The sequence below is a fragment of the Heptranchias perlo genome, chromosome 27, assembly GCF_035084215.1.
Source record: "Heptranchias perlo isolate sHepPer1 chromosome 27, sHepPer1.hap1, whole genome shotgun sequence".
Lineage (NCBI taxonomy): Eukaryota > Metazoa > Chordata > Chondrichthyes > Hexanchiformes > Hexanchidae > Heptranchias > Heptranchias perlo.
Genome location: NC_090351.1, coordinates 30,437,851 through 30,462,363, shown reverse-complemented (window position 1 = coordinate 30,462,363; position 24,513 = coordinate 30,437,851). Strand labels below are relative to the sequence as shown.

The window sequence follows — 24,513 nt, the reverse complement described above, 5'->3', positions numbered from 1 at the left end:
TTGAGAGGGAGGAAGAGGCTTAAGTCAGCAATGTCTTATTCTCTGCCAATATCACAGCAAAAGATTTTAAACATGTCTCTTCCAAGTTCTTTGTCAGAGAATTTGAAGAGAACCCAAAACAGTGAACACATCAATTTGGATGAATGTAACCTACAAAAAACGTAAACAGTAGGAAAAAAATCGGCTGGTCCTTCCGTACCAAATGATTACATAGAATGACATGGAATGTACAGCACAAAAACAAGCCATTCGGCCCAAATGATTCATGCTGGTGTTTATACTCCACATGAGCCTCCTCCCGCCCCTCTCATCAGACAGATCAAAGTTTAGGTCAGCGTCTAGTGATGCCTTGTGATTCCTGATTAGAAAAATACAGCTGGATCTCATCAGTGAAAGCTCCCAGGGACGAGGGAAAAGCTCAGTTTGCTATGTAGGGTTCATATTATCCCAGGTTCCGAAGTACAAAATCTGTTAAAGTTCAAAATTGTACAAAATCATATTTATATTAATTGAGTTCAAAATATTAAAGTTCTTATCAATGAGCTTTACTCAATTTCGAAGCAGATGCATTCTCAACTTTGAACTCTCATTCATGAATCTAATGTGATTTTAGAAGGAAAACCACATCCAATAAAGTTAATTAAGTAAAACTATTTATTTTCCTGCAGCTTTATTTGTCCTATAAGAGACTAGATTTTCTTTATGGTTGACAAACTTTTTTTTGAGTTTTTTTTGCTTACTCACAGGATTTCAATTGTGCACAAAGTTTAAGCTGATGTTAAGCTAATTAATCAAAAGCAAAATCATTTCATTATTCTGCTCCTGTGTCATGCCTCTTCTGTTCATGCAGCATCGCATACATGTGAAGGTTCATTGAATAAGGGACACATTTGTCACACCAGTACTGCAGCACTGCTGGGTTTACGAAACAGACGCATAGAAAAGCCCTGTGATTCCCATGAACTGTATACTCTTTCTCACAAGTTAAATGAACCCAATAATGCGCCGCTCTGGGGCGATAGTCTGCTTATTTCGTGGAGATTAAAGTTTGTTAAAAATATGGGAAATAAAACAATAAGTGGTTTTTGGACTAGAAACCCCATTGAGTTGATCTGTGGTAATGACTTTCACACAGGTATAACTTAATTTTCACTTAACATACATAAAATGTTGATGTAATGGACAGCAAAACATTAACATGGCCATCCAAAGGGTAAGATAGCTCACTGAAACAAGGGCTGGTGCCATTCAGGAAGCATTTTATTGTAGCCTGGGTTTATCCAAGTGAGAAGGCCAAGGTCAAATCTTGAATGGTATATGGCTTCATTCCAGGATAAAGCCCAACAATTATATTATCCTTCAGCATTCCTTATCAAAACATATTTCTGTATGTCATTTAGCCTGGAATGTACATTTATCAGACAAATATTGACTTACAATACTTATCTCAAGATAATTCCATGCCCATTCTTGATAACCCATCACCCTCCCCACCAGTGGCCAACGAAGGGACAGTCTAGACATGCAGATAAGCACAGTATTCACTGCAGATTGTATTTTATACAGAAAAAAAACGTAAGATTATATTTTCCTCTCTGATTTTTAAAAAATATGTGCTCAATGTCCTAACACTTAAATATAAAATGGTTTCATTAGGATGTTTTCCAGGCCTTGAAATTCCACTTCGCTATACCTAGCCTTGGAACCTGTGTATGTTTTTGCCAGTGGTGCCTGATGTTATGTGATCTCTCTCTTTTGTGTAATGCAAAAAAATAAGCTGCCACCCTGCCATAAATATACATTTTTTTTAATATGCCAAAGGCTGCACAGATACACCAAGGTCAAGTAGCAGTTTATATCAAGTGAAAAAATAACAAAGTTCATGGGTTTTTTCCTATCTTGCTGCTCTGATTCCCCTTATGGTTCAGCGAATTTACTTAGTGAGTAGCTGAGCTGTACAGAACAGGAAAGAGCCCAAGTTTGATCCCTTATGTGTGCTGTGCTAGCTAATTGCAGCTGGGGCTGTGGTAGGGATGGTATAATTAGCTTCAATGTCCCTAGTTTAGTGAGCGTATAATCAGTTAGGGTTTCCTAATCATTATCCAACGCCCCTTGGTTTAGTTGTGGTGCCCTCTGCTCATGCTTATTGGCGGCCTCACATGAATAATGGTCAGATTGCCAAAGTACTGAAGGACATCCAACAACATTAGAACTGAATTCCAGCGAGAAATCTCCTCAGAAAAAGAGAGGAGGCAAAGGGAGAAAAATTCAGGAGAGAAAATATAGACTTGCTCCCTTATTGGCTTCTGGCTTTTCGGTCTGTTAGTAATTTTTTATTTTACCCGATCAGTTCCTCCCTTTCCTTGCCCCCCTCATCACTGCTGTGTTCCAGCCTCTTTCTCCATGCTTCCTGTATCTCGGAGTCCAAGAGGTGGATGTTCACTTTCAATGGGGGTGGATGACTGCCGGTAGCAGATTGGCTGCCCGCTATACCAGCCGAAGATTTTCCCTTTCATAGAATCATAGAAGTTACAACATGGAAACAGGCCCTTCGGCCCAACATGTCCATGTCGCCCAGTTTATACCACTAAGCTAGTCCCAATTGCCTGCACTTGGCCCATATCCCTCTATACCCATCTTACCCATGTAACTGTCCAAATGCTTTTAAAAGACAAAATTGTACACGCCTCTACTACTGCCTCTGGCAGCTCGTTCCAGACACTCACCACCCTTTGAGTGAAAAAATTGCCCCTCTGGACCCTTTTGTATCTCTCCCCTCTCACCTTAAATCTATGCTCCCTCGTTATAGACTCCCCTACCTTTGGGAAAAGATTTTGACTATCTACCTTATCTACGCCCCTCATTATTTTATAAGCTGCCACCCTGCCATAAATATACTTTTTTTTTTAATATGCCAAAGGCTGCACAGATACACCAAGGTCAAGTAGCCTTGGTGTATCTGTGCAGCCATAAGATCATAAGATCACCCCTTAACCTCCTACTCTCCAGGGAAAAAAGTCCCAGTCTATCTAACCTCTCCCTATAAGTCAAACCATCAAGTCCCGGTAGCATCCTAGTAAATCTTTTCTGCACTCTTTCTAGTTTAATAATATCCTTTCTATATTAGGGTGACCAGAACTGTACACAGTATTCCAAGTGTGGCCTTACTAATGTCTTGTACAACTTCAACAAGACATCCCAACTCCTGTATTCAATGTTCTGACCAATGAAACCAAGCATGCCGAATGCCTTCTTCACCACCCTATCCACCTGTGACTCCACTTTCAAGGAGCTATGAACCTGTACTCCTAGATCTCTTTGTTCCATAACTCTCCCCAACACCCTACCATTAAGGGAGTAGGTCCTGGCCCGATTCGATCTACCAAAATGCATCACCTCACATTTATCTAAATTAAACTCCATCTGCCATTCATCGGCCCACTGGCCCAATTTATCAAGATCCCGTTGCAATCCTAGATAACCTTCTTCACTGTCCACAATGCCACCAATCTTGATGTCATCTGCAAACTTACTAACCATGCCTCCTAAATTCTCATCCAAATCATTAATATAAATAACAAATAACAGCGGACCCAGCACTGATCCCTGAGGCACACCGCTGGTCACAGGCCTCCATTTCACAGGATACCGGCAGTTTTCCACCACCACAGAAAGTGGAAAATCTACCAATGGAAAGGATAGCCGGCCGCAGTGTATAACGGCCGACTGACCCGCTACCGGCAGCTTTCTGTCACCGCTGAATTTGAAAATCTACTCCCCCTTTCTAGTTCTGCAGCTTTGATTGCTTCTCAAGCTCCTTTTCCCTCTTTTTGTTGTCTTCAATCCTGCAGTTTTCCAATCTCTCCTTTCCTCTCCATTTCCCTTCGTCTTATGGGTATCTCTTTCTCGGGTCCCATTGATCTTTATTCTTTCAGGTCAGAGAAAAATGAATCAAACTAGGATAAATATTACATGCATAAAAATGACCACGGAAAAGAATATAAATTTTAAAAAATCTTTAATATTTGAATGAAAACTTTTCCTGATGCCTTGGATGGCCCAGTGTTGCTGAAGAATCCTGTATGAGGAGATCAAATAGAGTCCCATTATTAGAATTAAGCAAAGATCCAACAAAGTTCCTTTAATCTGTCAAGGTAATACGAAGCCTGAAAACTGTTTTAAGTAGTATGGTTAGGAAATTATAGTTGTTGCTGCGAATAGTCAGTGTCAATTGTGTTAAACTACTGAGCAAAGTAAAAGTAGACCTGCAATTATAGACACTGAAGTGTATGGTTTACATTGGGTGTTTCTCTTGTATTATCATTTAAAGACCACAAATGTTAATTTGAGGCTTAAGTTCTCCAAACTATTCATGTTTCTCACAAAACAGAAACATTGTTTACTGGGAACTGCTCAATGATACAGTTCAAATAGTGCATTCATAGAGGAACTGGGAAATGCAATATGTAATTTTTAGGAGCTGCCTCGTGATGTGAAATGAGCAATGTTATCTTAATTTATGAAAAACAATGACTCTACTGTATGAGGGTTCATGCCCTCTCCCATCTCAGATGTTTGTGTGAGAATAAAAGCGAATTTTATACTGCAACCTCTGTCTTCCATAAATTCATGTTATACTTCAAGGTCCATTATTGAAATCAATTGTGTTACAGTACTTCCACCAGTTACACACTTAGTCACAATCTTCCAATTAATTGTATACGAATGCTACATTGTGACTGTTCTACTACATAAGAACATAAGAAATAGGAGCAGGAGTAGGCTATACGGCCCCTTGAGCCTGCTCTGCCATTCAATAAGATTACAGCTGATCTTTGGCCTCAACCCCACTTTCCCACTGATGAGGGCGACGACGGCCATCGCCCATCCCTTCAGATAAACTAGGATTACTTCTTATACACACGTAATCTTCTTGATTGTATAAAACCACCTTTTGCATAAGTTCGACATTCACATTGATTACCACTTGCTTGCTTATTTGTAATTTTTAAAGATTCTTTGGTGAATTTTGTGCTCGTCAATGCAAGGGAAAGCCTTGGGACCTGGAGGACTTTCCCATTTTGAGCACCCAGACTCAGCATCAGACAATCTCAAGTCAGGTACAACATGGTTAATCCAGAATGAATGCCTCTCTACTCTGCCCCACTACTGTATTTCAGGCCCCATTCTCAGAAAAGCAACCTCTACTGCACCAGAAAGATAACTTCTATTTTCCATACCATTATGTCCTTGTGGCGGCCCTAAGTGAGCTTCCCAAATAGTCCCAATTTAATGCGGTATTGCAGAACAGTTTTTGTGCTGTTGGCATATGCCCATTAGGAACTGGATGGAGACCACCCAAACTCATTTCATGTATGCTCATCACAGGTTTACATATTTCCTCCCAACCCTGATATTGGTTGGAACAGGGAACAAATCAAAGCCACACTGTGCTGGACAGGACATAAGGATGTACCATCCCTTTTTCCTGCAGCCATAAAATTACTTGAGAAGTGACGTGCATTATTGTCATAGCATTCTGTATTGTTTTCCATAAATTGGGAATTACATTGAGGTATACAGGAGTCAAATGTTAGGCTGACTGGTCATTCATTTTGAAGGAATTTGATCTTTAGATAGAAGTCTCCCGGCCAACATTGTGTAATTGAGATGGAGGTACTGACTATGTGATCTAATACACAGGAAACTATGGGGTAGAAATTCATCTGGGGTAGTAGTGCAAAATGGGCAATAGCAAATTGGCAGTTGGTTTTGCACCAGCACACCAGATGAAGTTATCCCCCTAAATACTCATTCCCTTGTGTTTCACATAGCAGCAAATGTTAAAACTGAAACATACTATAGGCAAGTGCCAGGCAATGAATCATGCGACTCATTAAATATTATATACAAGTTTGGCTGGATGAGAGCATTAAATTTAATAAATTGTTGGCATTAGAAGTTCCAACTCACCATTTTTTTTTGCTCACATTCTCATAATTTTAAAATAACCACAATCTGTCTTGTGTTGGTGCGTGGGCCTGTACAGGAAGAGGGTAATGAGCAGAGCAAGGGGCACGATTAACACTGGAGTGCTGAAATGTGCTTTGCTGCTGATGGAAATTAATTGACATTCTTAAAGTTAATAATTAACATCTCCACATCATGAGACGCAGCAGCAGAGTGGAAAAATTGACTTCTATTTTTTAAAAATATCATGCTTTACGTTTTGGAAAATTTTGGACAACTCACGCAAAAACAGGGCTGATCTGGTTCGAAACCAGGCCGATGAGAAACCAAAGCCCCATTTACTCTCTCTCTCTTCCTCCCACCCCCCACCCCCCTGCTCACTCACTCATTCTGTATTTTTCACTTTATTTCTATTTCTGTGCAACTGCTATACTAAACTCACACTTTCTTGTGCTTGACACTTCAATCACACCTCCTTTCTCCTGCCCTACTTACCATTCACGTTGTCAGATCACTGAGAACTTTCATTTGTTATGGCACTTTTAAAGAAGTAAACATCCCAGGGTGTATCACAGAGAAGCAGGCAACAAGCAGTAGGAGGAGAAAAAGTAGGGGAGGTGACCACGAGAAAGGTCAAAGATTTTGAGGAGACTTCTGAGGAGAGAAGTAGCAAGATGGGGGTGGGTTCAGGGAGAAAATTCCACAATGTACGGATGAGGTGGCTGAAAGTTCTGTTACCAGATGGTGGAGCGGAAGGATGGTCAATGCATAGGTCAGAAATGTGGAAAGTGAACTGGGACATAAGGCTGGAGGGGGCTGCAGAGAGAGAGTGAGGTGAGGGCACAGAGGGATTTGAAAAAGAGGTTGAAGATTTTGAATTCAATGCATTGGGGGATGGGGAGCCAGTGGAGATCGGCAAGAACAAGGGTGATGGGCTACTGGGACTTAGTGCAGGATGAGATGTGGGTGCAGGACTTTTGGACCATTTCGAGTTTATATTGGGTAAAGCTTGAAAGGTTGGAAGGAAATCATTGAAGAAGTCAGGTCTAGAGGTGGATACACCTGCACATGAACTCCAACAGTCTTTAATACTCCACCATTGTGTAATTGCACATGCATCCAGCAGAAGGAAGCCTAGTTATAGATGTAATGTTGGCCCTCATTGGATAAGGCCCTGGCTGAGATACAGAGGGACGTGTGCTTTTCATGGAATAACATGGAGACTAATCTTGTTAAAGGAATGAATTCTCTTCAATTTTGTGAGAATCCAGGTACGTACACACACACACACACACACACACACACACACACACTGCCAACCCCACTCCTGTGATGGCCCATCAGTGCTGCTGGAGCTTCCACCACTACTTCAGCATTATTTTACGCACAATTCAAACTTTCTCCTCTATTTTATGTTTGAATGAACTGATGATCACTAAATGAAATGTCACTTTTATTCAAGAAAACGAGAAGAGATTGAGGGATGTGGTGGGAAGGGTGAGTACACGTGGCTGACCAATGGAAAAGGGACAGGCTTGTTTGGGCCTACTAGCCTTCTCCTGTTCTGAAATATTTTTATGTTGGAGGTGGCATAAGTAACTTAGTGTATATATGAATATAATAACGATATTAAAATATAATGGGTGATTTCCTATTCCCTGCAGAAAGTAGCACTTGCAGGGTTTGCAGGTCAGAACACCATAGGCACAAAGCCCAACTTTTTCAGTCCGTTGAAATCATGTGCCCGCAATTTCCTGACCTACCCTGCCTTGGGATCAGCAGATCACGGAATCGCCCCTATTGTTCACTGTGTTAAAAGGAGAATTCAACTCTATTTTACATGTAGTTTTAAACCTGCAGTCAGATCTTTAAAGATGGCAAATAAATTAAACATGAGTGTGGAAAGAAGATCCTTCAAATAAATCATTTTTTTTCAATGAATGCTTGTAACTAAAGATTTGAGGGCCCAATGGGTATGAAATAACAGACCTCTGTAAACCTATAGTAACATCATCAAAGCTTTTAGCGGCTGACCCACTTGGCCATATAATGAAGGATGTTCAATCCAAGCTTCACCCAGTTACTGTAGATTAAACTAATATTTATTCAGTGATGACTGTCACAGAATTATTTTTATAACCTGTGCGGTAAACACCATTGGAGCTGTCTTGCTGTTAATACAGGTTGGCTTTCGCACTTTCTAGATCTCTTAATATTTCTGTTATCACACCGAGTGTAGCCTACCCTCATTCTCCAGAATTTTTCTGCTCCGTCCTTCCTCTTTTTCCCCTGTTTTTAAACTGTGTTCAGTTTCCTCATTCCAATCCTCAATGTTCAATGGCTGAATTTGACACATAGCAATATTAACATGAGTTTACGGACCATTATTGTCATTGTTCAGCTTGGCCTTTTAACAGAAAGGGGACACTCCAAGCAGGATTCTGGACCCTTGTTTTATCCTTTCCTCTCTTAAAAATGCTGATTATGCTCAAGTGCAATCCTACCAATCACTCTCTAGCGTCTTGCTCATCTGATGTATTCTTCATATTTGAACTTAAAGATAGTGAGCGTTAGCAGGCCGATTCATCATGGGAGCATCAAAGCTTAGTTCACTTCTGTCCTTACTCATTTCACACATATGCACAGTTTCCATCAGGGGTTACCAGATAACAGTCCTGAGTGCAAACTTTGGCTGATTTTACCCTCCCATGCCCAGAGGCACTGAAGCTAACTGTTCCAGCCCTACTTCACCCTGGCTAATACAAGCTAATTTCATACAAACCTGGAACCTTCCTGGTCTGTATGGGCTGATGCTATACTTCATAGAGTAGCTACCAATGGACCCATTGGAGAAGCTTGTTTGATATTCCCTGTACTGCCATAAAACAAATTATATTATGTGTGGGGGAAGGGACCGGACAAATATTTGTTCATCTAATGTTTTCATTTCTCTTGCAAAAGAACGATACGATGGTAGTTTTTATTATTTGGGTACAACAGGATTTCATAAACAGTTTGTGACTGCTAAACATGGGCCTCGCATGTATCCCTGTAACTGTGTGACTTTCCTTGAAAGTTTGATTGTACTGCAGTGCTGCTCACAGATTGCAAGTGGGATTTTCTATTTGCATAATATATAAACTGCAGAAAAAAGGAAGTGTTACTGGAAATTTGATATACTGAATCGTTTAAAGGAATAGCATCTCAGTAAACACTGTGAATCAATCGCTTAAAGGGGGGTCGGAGAGGAATTTTCCAGCTTTTTCCAGAATTGGCTTGAGTTGATTTATTTTTTGCCTCTCCCAGGAGATTACATGGTTCCGGGTGGGTGGGGCATGTATGTATTGTGATGCATAAGGCGTCACAACTGTGTGGGGCATGGCTGGATGGGCCAGTAGGTCTTTTCCTAAAAGTCATTTTCATATATTCATGTGTATAAGTTGTGACCTCTTTTTACAGAGAAGGAACTCTTGGAACAATATAGGTGGGGATTGCAATTCTGTGTATTTACAAACTCTATAAACATAAAAAAAATCGACGTTTTGCAACATTTGCTTTACTGAACTGTTTTAAAATAAAATTAAAAAACAAAATAAAGAATTTTAAATTGAAGTTATTTTAACAGAGTAACAGGAATTCAGGAGCACTGAACTGAGCCCAAGTTTGACACTGAGCCACATGAGATATCAGGACAGGTGACCAAAAGCTTGGTCAAAGAGGTAGGTTTTAAGGAGCGTCTTAAAGGAACAGAGAGTGGTAGAGAGGCGGAGAGGTTTATGGAGGGAATTCCAGAGCTTAGGGCCTAGGCAGCTAAAGGCACTGCCGCCAATGGTGGAGCGATGAAAATCGGGGATGCGCAAAAGGCCAGAACTGGAGGAGCGCAGAGATCTCGGAGGGTTGTTGGGCTGGAGGAGGTTACAGAGAGCGGGAGGGGCGAGGCCATGGCGTCAGTCACCTGCAAGAGAAGGGAGGGAAGAATACGAGGGTGGACATAAAAATATGTAAAACAAATAAAATATCTCAAATTTAAATCATGGGCATGATTTTAACTCGGAAAAATGGGCAGGTTGGGGGCAGTAAAAATTTTAAAAATCTAAAACCCGCCCCCAACTCGCCCATTCCAGTTTTAACGGAGGCGGGACGAGGGGCAGGCAACCAACCCGCTCTTAGGAGGCGGGTTGGTCACTAAAAGCCTTCAAGGAGGCTGTGGGCCTCCACTTGAACAGATTCCTGGGCCTTCTACTTCATGCCACGTGAGAGGAGGCGAGAAGGCCTGAAACAGCAGGTAAGTGCCTTTTTAGCGCAGCTTATAGGCCTGGAGGAGCAGGAATGCTTCCCCCAGGCCCAACAAGCCTACCTGCAGCGACCACCCCCACAATCTCCAAAGCCCCCCCCCCACGATCTATGACCCCCCACCCCCTCACGATCTATGACCCCCCCCCCTCACGATCTATGACCCCCCCCACGATCTATGACCCCCCCACGATGTACGACCCCTACGATGACCACTGACCCCCACGATGACCCCCGATTTCCCCCCCCCACCAATGACCACCGATGACTGAGCCGTGCGATGACTGATCCTCCCTAGTGACCCCCTGTTCACATCCTCTCCCTCCCTATTCACATCCTCGCTGCTCTCCCGTCCGACTGAGAGCCAGCCTGTCAATCAGACTGGCCTATCGGGCAGGAAACATACAAATAAAAAGACGTCCTTAGAACAAAATCGTAAGGACATCCGGGAAACCTGTACTTTCGGGTTTCCCGTTGGGAATTCCACTCCCCCGCCCCCTTCCAGGCTCCCTGTTAAAATCATGCCCCATGATTTGTATGGCATTGTGTAAATGGGAAATGTTAGTGATTTGAAGTGTTAATGAAAGGGTTGTAAATTGGGCATTAGGCTTGTATAAGCAGCAACAACTTATAGAGGTGCTGAAATCCTGGCTTTCTTTTCTTTCAGTCACCATGAGTGGAGCTGTTCAGCTCTTCCTGTCCTGTTTGGTGGCTTTCATGCTCTGCCAGGCTAAGCCCTTCAAGCAGTCCAGCTTCTTTGACTTTGTGGCAGAGGACCAAGGATCTGCATCCGGACCTGCTCCTGAGCATCCCATCGCTCGTCGATACACGTGCCCGCCCAGGTGTATCTGCCGCATGAATGTGGTGCAGTGTTCCAATTTAGGTAAGGAAAGTTCAAACTATTTTTTACGAGAAGAAAGCAGAATTGCGAGTGCACATGGCTGTTGTTACAATCGGTTCTCTTCCAAAATAAAAGGAGTTCATTCAGAAAAATCCCCTGCTTTGAGAATACAGATACATTTGGAAACAAAATGTTTTCCTTGGACATTGTGGGAAATGAAGGGTCCTTCAGTTCCCTATACATCTCAAATTTCATTCTTTTTTCTCCCTATGCTTCTCCTTCTCTCTCCTGAAGGCGCTGTCTCAGGCTAGGGTACAGTTTAGTCTCCTCCAGTATCTTGCCCAACGGTCCGCACTCCCGTTATCGGCAAGAATTTTTGTGGGAGCTAAACTGCAATTGAGTGTTTTTAATTGATTTTTCACAGACTTTAGATTCTTGATCCAGCAGGATAAGGAGTTATTATCTGGATGCCTAGTAAAATGGTAGAATTTACTATCTATGCAGGTCTGATATTTAGCTTTGGGTCAAATAACCAGTGGGAATAGAGCTTTGGGTGATGTGGAGCAAAGGAGTGAGAATACCAGCACGTTTTTCCAAGAATACCCCATTTTTAAAATAGAAAAATGTGGGTGTTATCAATGCATGCTGGGCATGTGATTGGGTAATTCAAACAGACTAGTCAGTAGCTAAAAACATCACTGTATCAGACTAAGTACAGGATTGGGGGAATTATCTGCCAATATCCATTTTTCACTGGTGAGTTCCAATCTGTTATGATGAGTAATTCAGGTTTTAACAATACTCCAACCTGCTGCAACACCCATTCTTGTGGTTCTGCATTAGTTTCGCACATTGACAGTTTGTGTTGCACATGTAGAAATTTAAAAAAAGAACTTGCATTTATGAAGCATCTTTCATGACCTCAGAATGTCCCAAAGCGCTTTGCAGCCAATGGTGTACTTTTTTAAGTGTAGTCACTGTTGTAATTTAGGAGTGAAATGAAACCCATACTTAGAAAGCTCCAAACAATACTGAGATCTCAAGGAATCAGCATTTCTTATTAAAATAACTACTAGAACTGTGAGAGATACAGTTCACATCAGTCCATACTTGGTTAAAATCTAGATCAAAGAAACTCTTATTTAATCTTGTGAGATATTAAATAACTCTTCAGGAAGTCATGCTTATAAGGACAGTTAAAGGGCAGCTACATTCTCACTATTTCCACTGTCCATGATAAGCATGCAGCTGTTGGCGGAGGGTCAGAATGCGGTGAACATCACATGGCACTCAGGTTACAGTAGATTCTCAATGGTCCACACTCCCGTTATCTGCAAGAATTTTTGTGGGAGCTAAACTGCAATTGAGTGTTTTTAATTGATTTTGACATGTGGGTCACTATTGTGTGCATCACATCATTAGTTCAGAGTTATGGCAGATGACCATCGACTATCTGGAATCTACAGCCAAAACCAAAGTAACATGGGTCCGTGCTAGTGTTTGTACCTTTGTTAATATTTTTTAAAACTACCTGGTAGTGTATTTAAGAGGGATTTTTCCAACCCTTGATCTGGTGAGTATGAATCTGTCTTGTTTGGTGTTTCAATAAGACAGCATCTAGCCCTTCTCTGGTGGTCTACTTGTGAAGTACATATGCATCTCTCTTCTCTGACAGTGTTTGTTAGCCAAGGAGCTAGGTGGGGGAAGGGCTATGATCATTAAGATCCTGCAGGATTTTTCCCCCCAAAACATTCGTTTAATACCCAAAGAAAGAATCACCAGACTTGATGAGGAATAAAATGGATGTATTTCACGATGAGGAATAAAATGGATGTATTTCACAATCATTTTTGAAGCATGTTCAAGAAAAGTTCTTCAAGGTGAGTTATTTTAGGAAAGAAAGAACTTGTATTTCTACAGCTCCTTCTTACTAGGGATATCCTAAAGCACTCCACTAGAAATTATTTTTAGAACTGCAGTCTCTGTTGCTATGTATGGGAGTATGGCAGCCATGTTGCACATAGCACAGTCCCACAAGCACAATGAGATGAATGACCAGATAATCTACTTTGGTGCTGTTGGTAGAGGGAAGAATATTAGGCGAGACACCAGGAAAGCTCTCTGTGCGATAGGATTTTTAACGTCCACCTGAACAGGCAGAAGGGGCATCGGCTTAATGTCTCAACCAAAAGAAGGCACCTCCAACAGTGCAGCACTTCCTCAATCCTGCACTGAAGCGTGAGTCTAGCTTACATTCCAAGGTCTGCAATGGGGTTTGAACCTTCTGCCTCAAAGACAAGTCTGCAACCAACTGAGCCAAAAAAAATTCATGGTGATGGCCCTGGAAGCTCTTAACATTAGATACTTTAGTCCGTCTAATATGTGGTACCATCAACAGTACTGCCATACACATCTAGAACAAAATTGTGCAGCTACTTTGACCGGTCTGACTCAGACCTTAAGCCGTTACAAGCAAATTTGAGGTGATTACTGTTGCGGACACTCTGCTGGGACTACTGGAGTCCATAACAATAGTATTAAAACTAGACTTGACATTACTGGCTGTAATGGGGAAGGGCTAATTGAAAAGGGATTTGTCTTGTTTGTCAACTTGTGACTTGGTGAGCAGTGAGTATAGGGCTAAATGGAATTCATTTGTTCCCATTGAAAAGACGTATCAAGGAAATGGTGTATGACATTTGTACAATCGAATCAGTAAATTGTATTGCATTTTCATAGGGTCCTTCAGTTAATCAGCAACAGATTTTCTGAAATGGTAAACCTTGAGAACTTTATAGTTGGAAAAAATGAGCAAAGTAAGCAATATCATAACAGTAGTCATTATAACAAATGACCTTGGAGGGAAGTAACAGTGGCTGTACTGGGTAATTTCCCTTTTAAACCAAAAAAACTAGTCATATTGTACAGTGAACATAATTACTATGATTGCCAAAGTCAAGCAGTGCCAACTTCATACTATTTTGAAGAAAATAAGGAAAATGACTAATTGTGGGAGAATACATAGCTTTAAAAATATGTAAAACGATCATCTTAATGTTATCTGAAATCCTGTTTATCCGGAAAGCAGAATTAGCTGACGATGGATGTGATCCAAATTAAACTCTTTTTACTTGACCCTTCATTTTGCTTTAGAATGGCTCTGTATAGCCTAACCACTGACAAAAGTTAGTATGGGAACTTTGTATTTAGATAGACAGACAAACAGAATATAAAAAGATTCTTTTTCTGTCTAGTTCATAAAACATCTAGTCTGCAAAAGCACCAACTTTCTGTGACTTTGTTAACTGGCTCAGCTGCGGCAATGATTTTTTGGGGCATTAAGATTAAAGTTTCAAGCCTCAGCTGAAATCTAATACTGAGTTAATGTTAATCTCCATCTTTTTGAAGTAAAATAATGAAGGATTTTCATTGACATTTTTCTCATGCTTCTAACTTCCCTCTATGCTTCTGTTATCAGTCAAGAAGGTGGGGCAGTCTAGACTATAAACGTCTCTATGACCACGATTAGCTCCATACTAGTTTTGATTAACAGATATTGCTGTTGGGTGAGGCAGACTTCAGGGGCTCGATTTTACCAACGGGTTCCGGGTGCGTTCCCGGCAGGGGGGGCGTCGAAAATCGCGATATCCAGGTGCGTCACCGGATCGCGCCTCGATCCCGCCCACTTCCGGGTTCCACGCTGACGTGCGGGGGTGCGTGCGCAGACCCCGCCGGTGGGAATCCCGCAGGCAATTAAAGCCAGCGGGATGCCACTTGAGTGTATTTACCTTGCTTGTTGAGGTCATTAAATGACCTGATTCAGCTGTCATAACAGGAAGTGTGGGATTTTACCTTCAACTCAGACTGTTTCACACACTGGGGGAAACAGTCTCACTCCAACCGGACGTGTTGCAGCCAGCAGCCTGTGGCAGCTGCCAAGGTGCACTCCACAGGGGTGGGGAGAGCCCTCACCCACGCAGGAGGCCACCGCATCACATAGGGCAACCCCTGCCCTCCACCACCCCCCGCCAAGCCAGAGGACAAACCGACGTGAAACCGCAGCCCCAGTGCGAGGAACCACCTACCTACCCTGCACAACCCCTCAGACCAACACCTGCCAGATGGGTGGTGCGTTGACATCCTCGGAGGACGAACAGCATGACCAGCCCCAGCAGTCCACGCCGTCCGCCTCAGCAACGTGGAGCCCCCCAACACAGTGCTGTGGCACACCCACCTGTACAGCAGGAGGGAGGGCAACCGCAGAGAGAGATGTGTCGCAGGAGGCACTACCCTCCGCACAGGGTCTACAGACCGAGGCTCAGCTTCATGGACCTCTCCGAGGAGCAGTGCATACGGCGGCTCAGAGTCAATCGCCAGGTAGTCGCCGACATCTGCAGCCTCCTTAACGACGAGCTGCTCCCGGATGGACCAAGCAGCATCTTCTTACCTGTCGCCGTCAAAGTCACCACTGCCCTCAACTTCTTCGCATCCGGATCCTTCCAGGGTGCCACCGGGGACATCACCGGGGTCTGTCAGTTGTCTGCACACAAGTGCATAAGGCAGGTCACCGATGGGTTGTTCCGCAGGGCCTCGCACTACATCAACTTCGCCATGGACGAGCGTAGCCAGATGGAGAGGGCGGTTGGATTCCATGCCATGGCTGGCTTCCCACGGGTACAGGGTGTAATCGACTGCACCCACATCGCAATACGGGCACCTCCACATGAGCCAGGGCTGTTCATCAACAGGAAGGGATATCACTCCATGAACGCGCAGCTCATCTGTGACCACCGCCAGAGATTCCTACACGTGTGCGCCAGATACCCCGGCAGCTGCCACGATGCCTTCGTCCTCAGGGAGTCCATCTTCCACGCACCCAACGCCGGCAACGGCTGGCTCCTCGGCGATAAGGGGCTTCCCCTACACACGTGGCTCATGACGCCTCTGAGGAACCCCATCACCGAGCCGGAGCGTCGGTACAATGACAGCCACACTGCTACCAGGTCTACAATTGAGCAGACCATAGGGCTGCTCAAGATGCGCTTCAGGTGCCTTGATCGTTCTGGGGGAGCGCTCCAATACACACCATTCAGAGTGGGACGAATCATAGTTGTCTGCTGTGCCCTGCACAACATGGCCCAACAGAGAGGGGTGCCGCTGGAGGAGGCCCCATCCACACCCGCCCCCCACATTGAGGACGAGGAGGTGGAGGAGGAGGGGGACGCGCCAGAGGATGATGTACGACCCATGCGCCGAACCACGACTCACCGGGATGCTCGCCGGGCCAGGGAGGCATTCATACGTCAACGGTTCTCCTAGAGTCAGACACTGCGAGGCGTTCGCATCTTCTCACCTGCTCATGCGAGGGGCCATACCAGCCCCCTCCACTGAAGAGTGTTGCCAGTACTCCTGCACCCACAGCAGTGTGCCCAATGGGCGGCAGCAGGTGTCCGCCGTCATGATGGGCTGCACGGAATGCACCTATTGCACAGGCCGCGGAAGAATGGACGAGAGGTGGCAGGAGTGGTGAGAACGATAGTGTTTAATATGTGCAAGGTGCAATACTATAAACAAAAAGTGTACAAATTAACAGACACCCTGGTGCATTCCCTTTGCGCTTATAACGCCTTTGGATTTCTTTTCCGGGTACCCCTACGTGGTGCTACCCCTGTGGCTCCAGCAGAGGTAGTGGCAGGTTGCTCCTGTTCTTGCCTTGACCGGGTAGATGCTTTGGGCGGACGGCCCCTGGGTTTCGGTGCCCATGAGGGCACCTCCACAGACTGCTCCTCCTGCACCTGTGCAGGGGCAGACTCGGCCACCTGGAGAGGAGGCACCATTGCGGGTACTGGTTGAGAGGGGGGCAACGGGTGGGACGTGGGGGCACCTTGAGAAGCGCCCCCGCTTCCATGTCCCCGGTCGCCATCATCCCTCTCGTGGCCTCGGCCCACATCACCCCTTCCACCCTGCTGGATGACAGTTTGGATGGCATGTGTGAGGCCTTGCAAGGCCACCCCTAGTGTATCCGTCAGCCTGTTTATGGCGGCGGAATGTTGCTCACCCTGAATCCGAACAGCCGTTGTCAGGGCCTGCACGGACTCGATGTGGAGCTGTGCGTGACGCTCGAGGGAGGCCAGCCTGTCCTCCACCGCAGACGCTCCCGCACCTACCCGCGACACGATGTCGCCGGTACCCTCCTGTGCCTGCGCCACCAATGCCCGCATGCAGGAGTTGGACTCCTCCATCGCCTGCGCAATTGTGGACAATGCGCGCGGCACCTCTCCCAGTACCTCGGCAATTAGCTGGTGCCCCTCGACGACTCTCCTTTTGACTGGTGGCCCCCTGGGTTCAGCATCTGGGTCCGGCTGAGCAGAGCCTGGAGATGAGTGCTCCCACCGACGCGGACCCTCCGCAGCTGCCCCTGCCACCAGGGTCTGCTCATGCTCACACGTGCGCGGTGAATCACCAAGTGCTACCCCAACTAGTTGGAGAGGGGGACCCACCGAGGTGCGTGTCTCTGCGCTGGTGGATGGTTGGCTCATATGTGACGATGCACCCTCAGAGACCGGCATGTCCTCTGAGGAATCGCCCTCCTCAACCACAGCGCTCGCAGACGGCCCTGCAAGAGAACAGAGGGCACTATGAGGCATGTGCACAAACGTTACGGTGCGCCTGATGGCAGGTGATGATACGGTCACTCGCGATCATGAGTGTTGGTTGTCAGCTTTCCCTTACCGGCCGTTTCTGCAGCGACAGACTCGCCATCCGCAACAGAGAGGCAATGTTGCGTGCCGGCGAGGTCGAGCGCCTCCACCTCTGCATCCGTCAGATCAACCACGTGCGGCGGGCCACCTCCGGTGCGGGCCCTTTCTCTGTTGTTCTTGCATCTCTTCTCCTGTCAAGGCAAAACACAGATGCGTGAGTGGGTGCGTATTGCATAGTGAGACGCATCAAGCATCAGTGTGGGTGGGTTGAGCGTGGGGCAGATGGATGGGAGGATGCGTGTGCCACATGCCCATCCCATTGCATGGGGATTGGGGTGTGTGGTAGTGTTTGGGTGGGGACAGGGACGGTGGGTACTTGCGGGCACGGCGAGGATGGTGAGTGAGTGGCTGTGAGGATTGCTGCGGGAGCGCTGTGGTGGCTCTGCAGGAGGGGTTGTGATCTGTTTGGCGTGATGGTGGGGACGGGTTGTGGGAGGGTGCGTTGGTGTACTCACCTTGCCGGACCTAGTGAGGTCATTGAACCGCTTGCGGCACTGCTCCCATGTCCTGGGGGTGTTGGCCCTGCTGCTGACCGCCGCCGCCACCTCTGCCCATGCCTTCCTGGTGGCGGAGCCAGGGCACTTGCGTCCGTCCGCAGGGAACAGCGTGTCCCTCCTCCTCCTCACGCCCTCCAGCATCAGCTGCAGCGCGAGGTCCGAGAAGCGTGGCGCAGCCTTGCCCCTGGGTTGCGCCATCCTGTGTTGCCTCTTGATTGCAGCAGGAGGGGTTTTGGGGGACTGCCCCTTTAAGTGGAGCTCCTACATCGCGTAAACGGTAGTGCGCATGCGCAGTCCGCCGGCACGCAGCTGGGGAGCGGAGAACCCGGAAGCAGGGCTTAATGTGATTAATTATCCCGCGATCGCGCGGGGGGGCGCGCTCAATTAGCCGTCCGCGTTTTCCACGCTCCCGGAGGACCACCCGCTGGGAACCCACAGGCCTGCTAAAATCGGGCCCCAGTTGTTTTTTCCACCCTTTAATAAATGGATCAACTACTTTTGTTCCTTCTTTCATAGTTAACAAAATGTCACAATTGTAAAAGAGAAACGTACGCACTAGACCAAACTTAAATGCAAACTCAACATTTCTAGTTACAATTTCAGTCATTGACTTGTATTTCTCTCCTACTTTCTTATAGAAAACCCAGCTTGGAACATTGTACTTGTAGGGGTTTCGTTACTCCTTATTCGTCCAATTCATTTTGGGCGGTACTATTCAGGAGATGTCATGGTGTCTGAGCTGGAACCAATTTATTCATGAACAAGAAAAATTCTCTAACATTCACCAGTCCTTTGGAATGGAAAATGGCAAGCCATCAAATCAGAGGTTGAGTGAATGGAGAATTAAGGAGCCAGTAAAACATTTCACAAATAAAAATTTAGCATGCATTTGCGTTTTCAATAAAACATCATAGGGTAGAAATTGGGCCTCATTGTGTCTGTTTCACGGGCGTAAAATGGACGCAACGAGGTCCAATTTCGGGGACCAATGTCCCGCGCCCAAAGGACGCCCGAAAGACATTCAACGCAATATTGGCTCAGGTCAATGGGGCCTGATTTCCAATTTCAGGCCAGCTTCGGGCCTTCCAGGTGGTGCATGCACTCCATGTGCGGAGGCCCATTTCAGGCCTCAAAATTGACCTGGCGGAATTTCAGCCCTGTGTTTGTTTATCTGTTATTGTAATTTTTCTTTTGAATGTATGTACATTTACAAGCATATTTCCATCATGTAACAAAACTCTGTTGAAAGTTATAAAGCAAAACTAGGTCATGTGTCACTAACATCACTGTGGCCTGTTACCCAGAATACAATGGATGAGAATGTACAATATCAGTACAATGTTGAGAAAGGATCTTGGCTCAGAAGATCAGGGTGTAGAATTAGTTTGGGTGGAGCTAAGAAACAGCAAGGGGCAGAAAACGTTAGTGGGAGTTGTTTATAGACCACCAAACAGTAATGGCATGGTATAAAGCAGGAAATTGGAAGTGCACGTAACAAGGGTAATACGGTAATCATGGGGGACTTTAATCTACATATAGATTGGGCAAACCAAATTAGCACCAATACTGTGGAGGACGAATTCCTGGAATGTAGACGAGATGGTTTTCTAGATCAGTATGTTGAGGAACCAACCAGGGAACAGGCTATTTTAGATCTAGTATTGTGCAATGAGAAAGGGTTAATTAATAATCTTGTTATAAAGGAGCCCTTAGGGAGTGACCATAATATGATGGAATTCTTCATTAAGTATGAAAGTGATATAGTTCAATCCGAAACTAGGGTCTTAAATCTAAACAAAGGAAACTACGAAGGTATGAGGTGCAAGTTGGCTGTGGTTGATTGGGGAACTACATTAAAAGGTTTGACGGTAGACAGACAATGGCTAGCATTTAAAGAATTAATACATAATTTGCAACAAATATATATTCCTTTTAAGGCACAAAAACCCAACAGGAAAAGTGGTCCAACAGTGGCTAAAAAGAGAAATTTAAAGATAGTATTAAATCAAAGGAAGAGGCATATGAGGTTGCCAGAGAAAGCAGTAAGCCTGACAATTGGGATCATTTTGGAATTCAGCAAAGGAGGACCAAGGAATTGATAAAGAAAGGGAAAATAGAATATGAGAGTAAACTAGTGAGAAACGTAAAAATGGACTGTAAAAGCTTCTATAGGTATGGAAAATGGAAAAGACTAGTGAAGTCAAATGTGGGTCCCTTACAGACAGACGGGAGAATTTATAATGGGGAATAAGGAAATGGCAGAGGAAGTAAATAATTACTTTGTGGGTAATTTTCAACCCCAAGAACGTTTGGGTTGGGGGCAGGTGGGAGTTGAAAATAGTTGTTTTTTTGGGTCGCAACCGCAACATTTTTGGACTTTGCATTCCCAGTGGGAAGCCTGTACTTTTACGCGTCGACGTTAAACCCAGAAATAAAGCCGAGTTGCAGTCGCGACCCAAAAAACAACTATTTTCAACTCCCACCCGCCCCCAACCCACCCGTTCTTGGAGGTTAAAATCACCCACTTTGTGTCTGACTTCACGGAAGAAGACACAAAAGACCTTCCAGAAACACTAGAGAGCCAAGGGTCTGGCAAGAATGAGGAACTGAAAGAAATTAGTATTAGTAAAAAAATAGTACTAGAGAAATTAATGGGACTGAAAGTCAATAAATCCCAAGGACCTGAAGATCTACAACCCAGGGTTTTGAAAGAGGTGGCTATAGAGATAGTGGATGCATTGGTTGTCATCTTCCAAAAAAATTCTATAGACTCTGGAACGGTTCCTGCAGATTGGAGGGTAGGAAAAGTAACCCCAGAGAAAAAAAACAGGGAACTACAGATTTGTTAGCCTGACATCAGTAGTAGGGAAAATGCTAGAATCTGTTATAAAGGATGTGATAATAGGACACTTAGAAAATAATATTAGGATTTGGCAGAGTCAACATGGATTTATGAAAGGGAAATCATGTTTGACAAACCTATTGGAGTTCTTTGAGGATGTAACTAGTAGAATTGATAAGGGGGAACCAGTGGATGTGGTGTATTTTGATTTTCAGAAGGCTTTCGATAAGGTCCCACATAGGAGGTTGGTGAACAAAGTTAGAGCACATGGAATTGGGGGTAATATACTGGTATGGATTGAGAATTGTTTAACAGACAGAAAACAGTCTTCAGGTTGGCAGACTGTGACTAGTGGGGTACCGCAGGGATTGGTGCTTGGGCCCCAGCTATTCACAATCTATATCAGTGATTTGGATGAGGGCACCAAATGTAATATTTCCAAGTTTATTTCCAAGGTGGGAATGTGAGTTGTGAGGAGGATGCAAAGAGGCTTCAAGGGGATATAGACAGGCTAAGTGAGTGGGCAAGAACATGGCAGATGGAATATAATGTGGAAAAATGTGAAGTTATCCACTTTGGTAGGAAAAACAGAAATGCAGAGTATTTTTTCAATGGTGAGAGATTGGGAAATGTTGATGTTCAAAGGGACCTGGGTGTCCTTGTACATGAGTCACTGAAAGCTAACATGCAGGTGCAGCAAGCAATTAGGAAGGCAAATGGTATGTTGGCCTTTATTACAAGAGGATTTGAGTACAGGAGTAAAGATGTCTCACTGCAATTACATAGGGCCTTGGTGAGACCACACCTGGAGTATTGTGTACAATTTTGGTCTCCTTACCTAAGAGAGGATATACTTCCAATAGAGGGAGTGTTATGAAGGTTCACCAGACTGATTACTGGGATGGTGGGATTGTCATATGAGGACAGATTGAATAGACTAGGCCTGTATTCTCTAGAGTTTAGAAGAATGAGAGGTGATCTCATTGACACATACAAAATTCTTACAAGGCTCGACAAAGTAGATGCAGGGAGGATGTTTCCCCTGGGTGGGGAGTCTAGAACCGGGGGTCACAGTCTCAGAATAAGGGGTAGGCCATTTAGGACTGAGATGGGGAGAAATTTCTTCACTCAGGGTGGTGAACCTTTGGAATTCTCTACCCCAGCGGGCTGTGGAGGCTCAGTCATTGAGTACACTCAAAAGAGAGATCGATAGATTTCTAGATATTAAAGGCATCAAGAGATATGGGGATACTGCAGGAAAATGGCGTTGAGATAGAAGATCAGCCATTATCTTGTTGAATGGCAGAGCAGGCTCGAGGGGCCGGAAGGCCTACTCCTGCTCCTATTTCTTATGTTCTTATTTATGATGTAATGGCAGCCCTGTAGTCAAATAATATGTGCAATTTCAAATGTAAATTAAATTCAGCCAGAAGTTAATATCCTTAGAGCTTATCAATGAATCTACCCTTGATACAGGAGCTAACATGCTTCAAGTACGGTATATAGGGCCAAAAATTGAAATTGTTTAAGATAGCCTTTTGTCTGCTGTAGGTCTCACCAAAGTACCTGCATACATTCTACCTGAGACTACTTTGCTGGATCTTCAGAATAACAAGATCAGAGAGCTAAAGGAAAATGACTTCAAAAATCTGAAGAACCTTCTGGTGAGTAAACTGGCCAAAAGATTCCCATTGATTAAAATGAGCCTGGTATTTTACAGTGTAATTTTCCATCAAGAAACAGCTGTAAACAATCTTAATGTTCATTCGGGTTATGTCAGTTTTTGTTTGTATTCAACTGTGTAAAGCTTCTGTTCTCTGAAATTACTAAAAGTCCACACTGATTTACTGGATATAGAGCTCAAAAATACCAATCCCAAAATCTGTATCCTTTATATTATTTCCTAGAACCATAGGAGTTTACCCCACAGAAGGAGGCCATTTAGTCCACTGTGGCTTAGCTAGCTCTTTGCTAGAGCAATTCAAAACTAATCCCATTGCCCTGCTCTTTCCCCATACCCTTTATTTTCCCCTGGTTCAAATATTTATCCAATTTTCCCTTAAAAAATGCAATAGTCTCCACCTCAACCATTTCCCGTGGTAAAGAATTTCATGCTCCAACAGTTCTCTGCAAAAAGACATTTCTCCTAATCTTTCTTCTCATTCTCTTAGTGATATTTTTAAATTGATGACCAACCATCACTAACTACCAAGTCAGATGAAAACCCTCTTTCATTTTAAAAACCTCTAATAATTCTCCTCCTAGCCTTCTCTGCTCCATTGGAGTAGTCCCAGTATCTCAAGTTTCTCCTCATAACTATAGTTTCCCATTCCCGATATCATCCTGGTGAATCTAGGCTTTAATGTCCTTTCTATGATGGGAAAAAAAACTGCTCACAGTACTCTAACTGCCTTGTGCTTCCCCCCAGTTCCCTAAAGGCTTATCATGACTTCTTTACTCATATACTCTATGCTCTATTTATAAAACCCGAAATGCTATTAGTATTTTTTGTTGCTTTACCTACTTGCACTTGCACTTTCAGGGAATTCTGTATTTGAAACTCTAGACCTCTCTGTTCATCCATACCCTTCAACACTTTCCCATTGAGTGGATACTCCCATTCCTTGTTTTTCCTCCCAAAGTGTATCGCCTCACACTTCTCCACATTAAATTGCATTTGCGATTGTCTGCTCATTCCGCTAATCTGTCTGTTTTCTGGAAGTCTTTTGCAGTTATCCTCATGTTTGCCATACCCCCTACCTTGGCGTCACCAGCAAATTTTGATATCATGCTTCTTATGTTCACAATAACAAATTATCTAATTATACCAAGAACAAAAGTGGATCCGTCACTGATCCCTAGGGTCTATTCTAATGCAAGCAATATATATTGTATTAACCCTAATCCTTTGCTTTCTCTCCATCTACCAACTTTCTATGCATACTGCTACATTACCTCTTGTGTCATATACCTGAATTTTTGTAACAAGCCTCCTGTGAGACGCCTTATTTGAACGCCTTCTGAAAATTTATATACATTACATCTACTGCATTCCTTTATCTATCCAATCAGTCACTTCTTCAAAAGAAACTATTGGCCATTTAGGACCAAGATAAGGAAAAATGTCTTCAATCAGAGGGTTGTGAATCTTTGGAATTCTCTACCCCAGAGGGCTGTGGATACTCAGTCGTTGAGTATATTCAAGACTGAGATCGATAGATTTTTGGACACTAAGGGAATCAAGGGATATGGGGATAGGGCGGGAAGGTGGAGTTGAAGTAGAAGATCAGCCATGATCTTATTGAATGG

The 24,513-nt window shown here is 44.3% G+C and overlaps 1 protein-coding gene across 1 annotated transcript in view; it reads left to right on the top strand.

Moving 5' to 3' along the window:
* LOC137344723 (decorin-like) overlaps positions 1 to 24,513 on the top strand; it is a 47,887-nt gene that overhangs the window by 4,738 nt on the left and 18,636 nt on the right. The window contains exons 2-3 of the mRNA XM_068007855.1: positions 10,931 to 11,146; positions 22,756 to 22,868. Of these exons, the coding sequence (XP_067863956.1) occupies positions 10,936 to 11,146; positions 22,756 to 22,868 (324 nt within the window). The 5' untranslated portion in view covers positions 10,931 to 10,935. The remainder of the gene's footprint in view (positions 1 to 10,930; positions 11,147 to 22,755; positions 22,869 to 24,513) is intronic.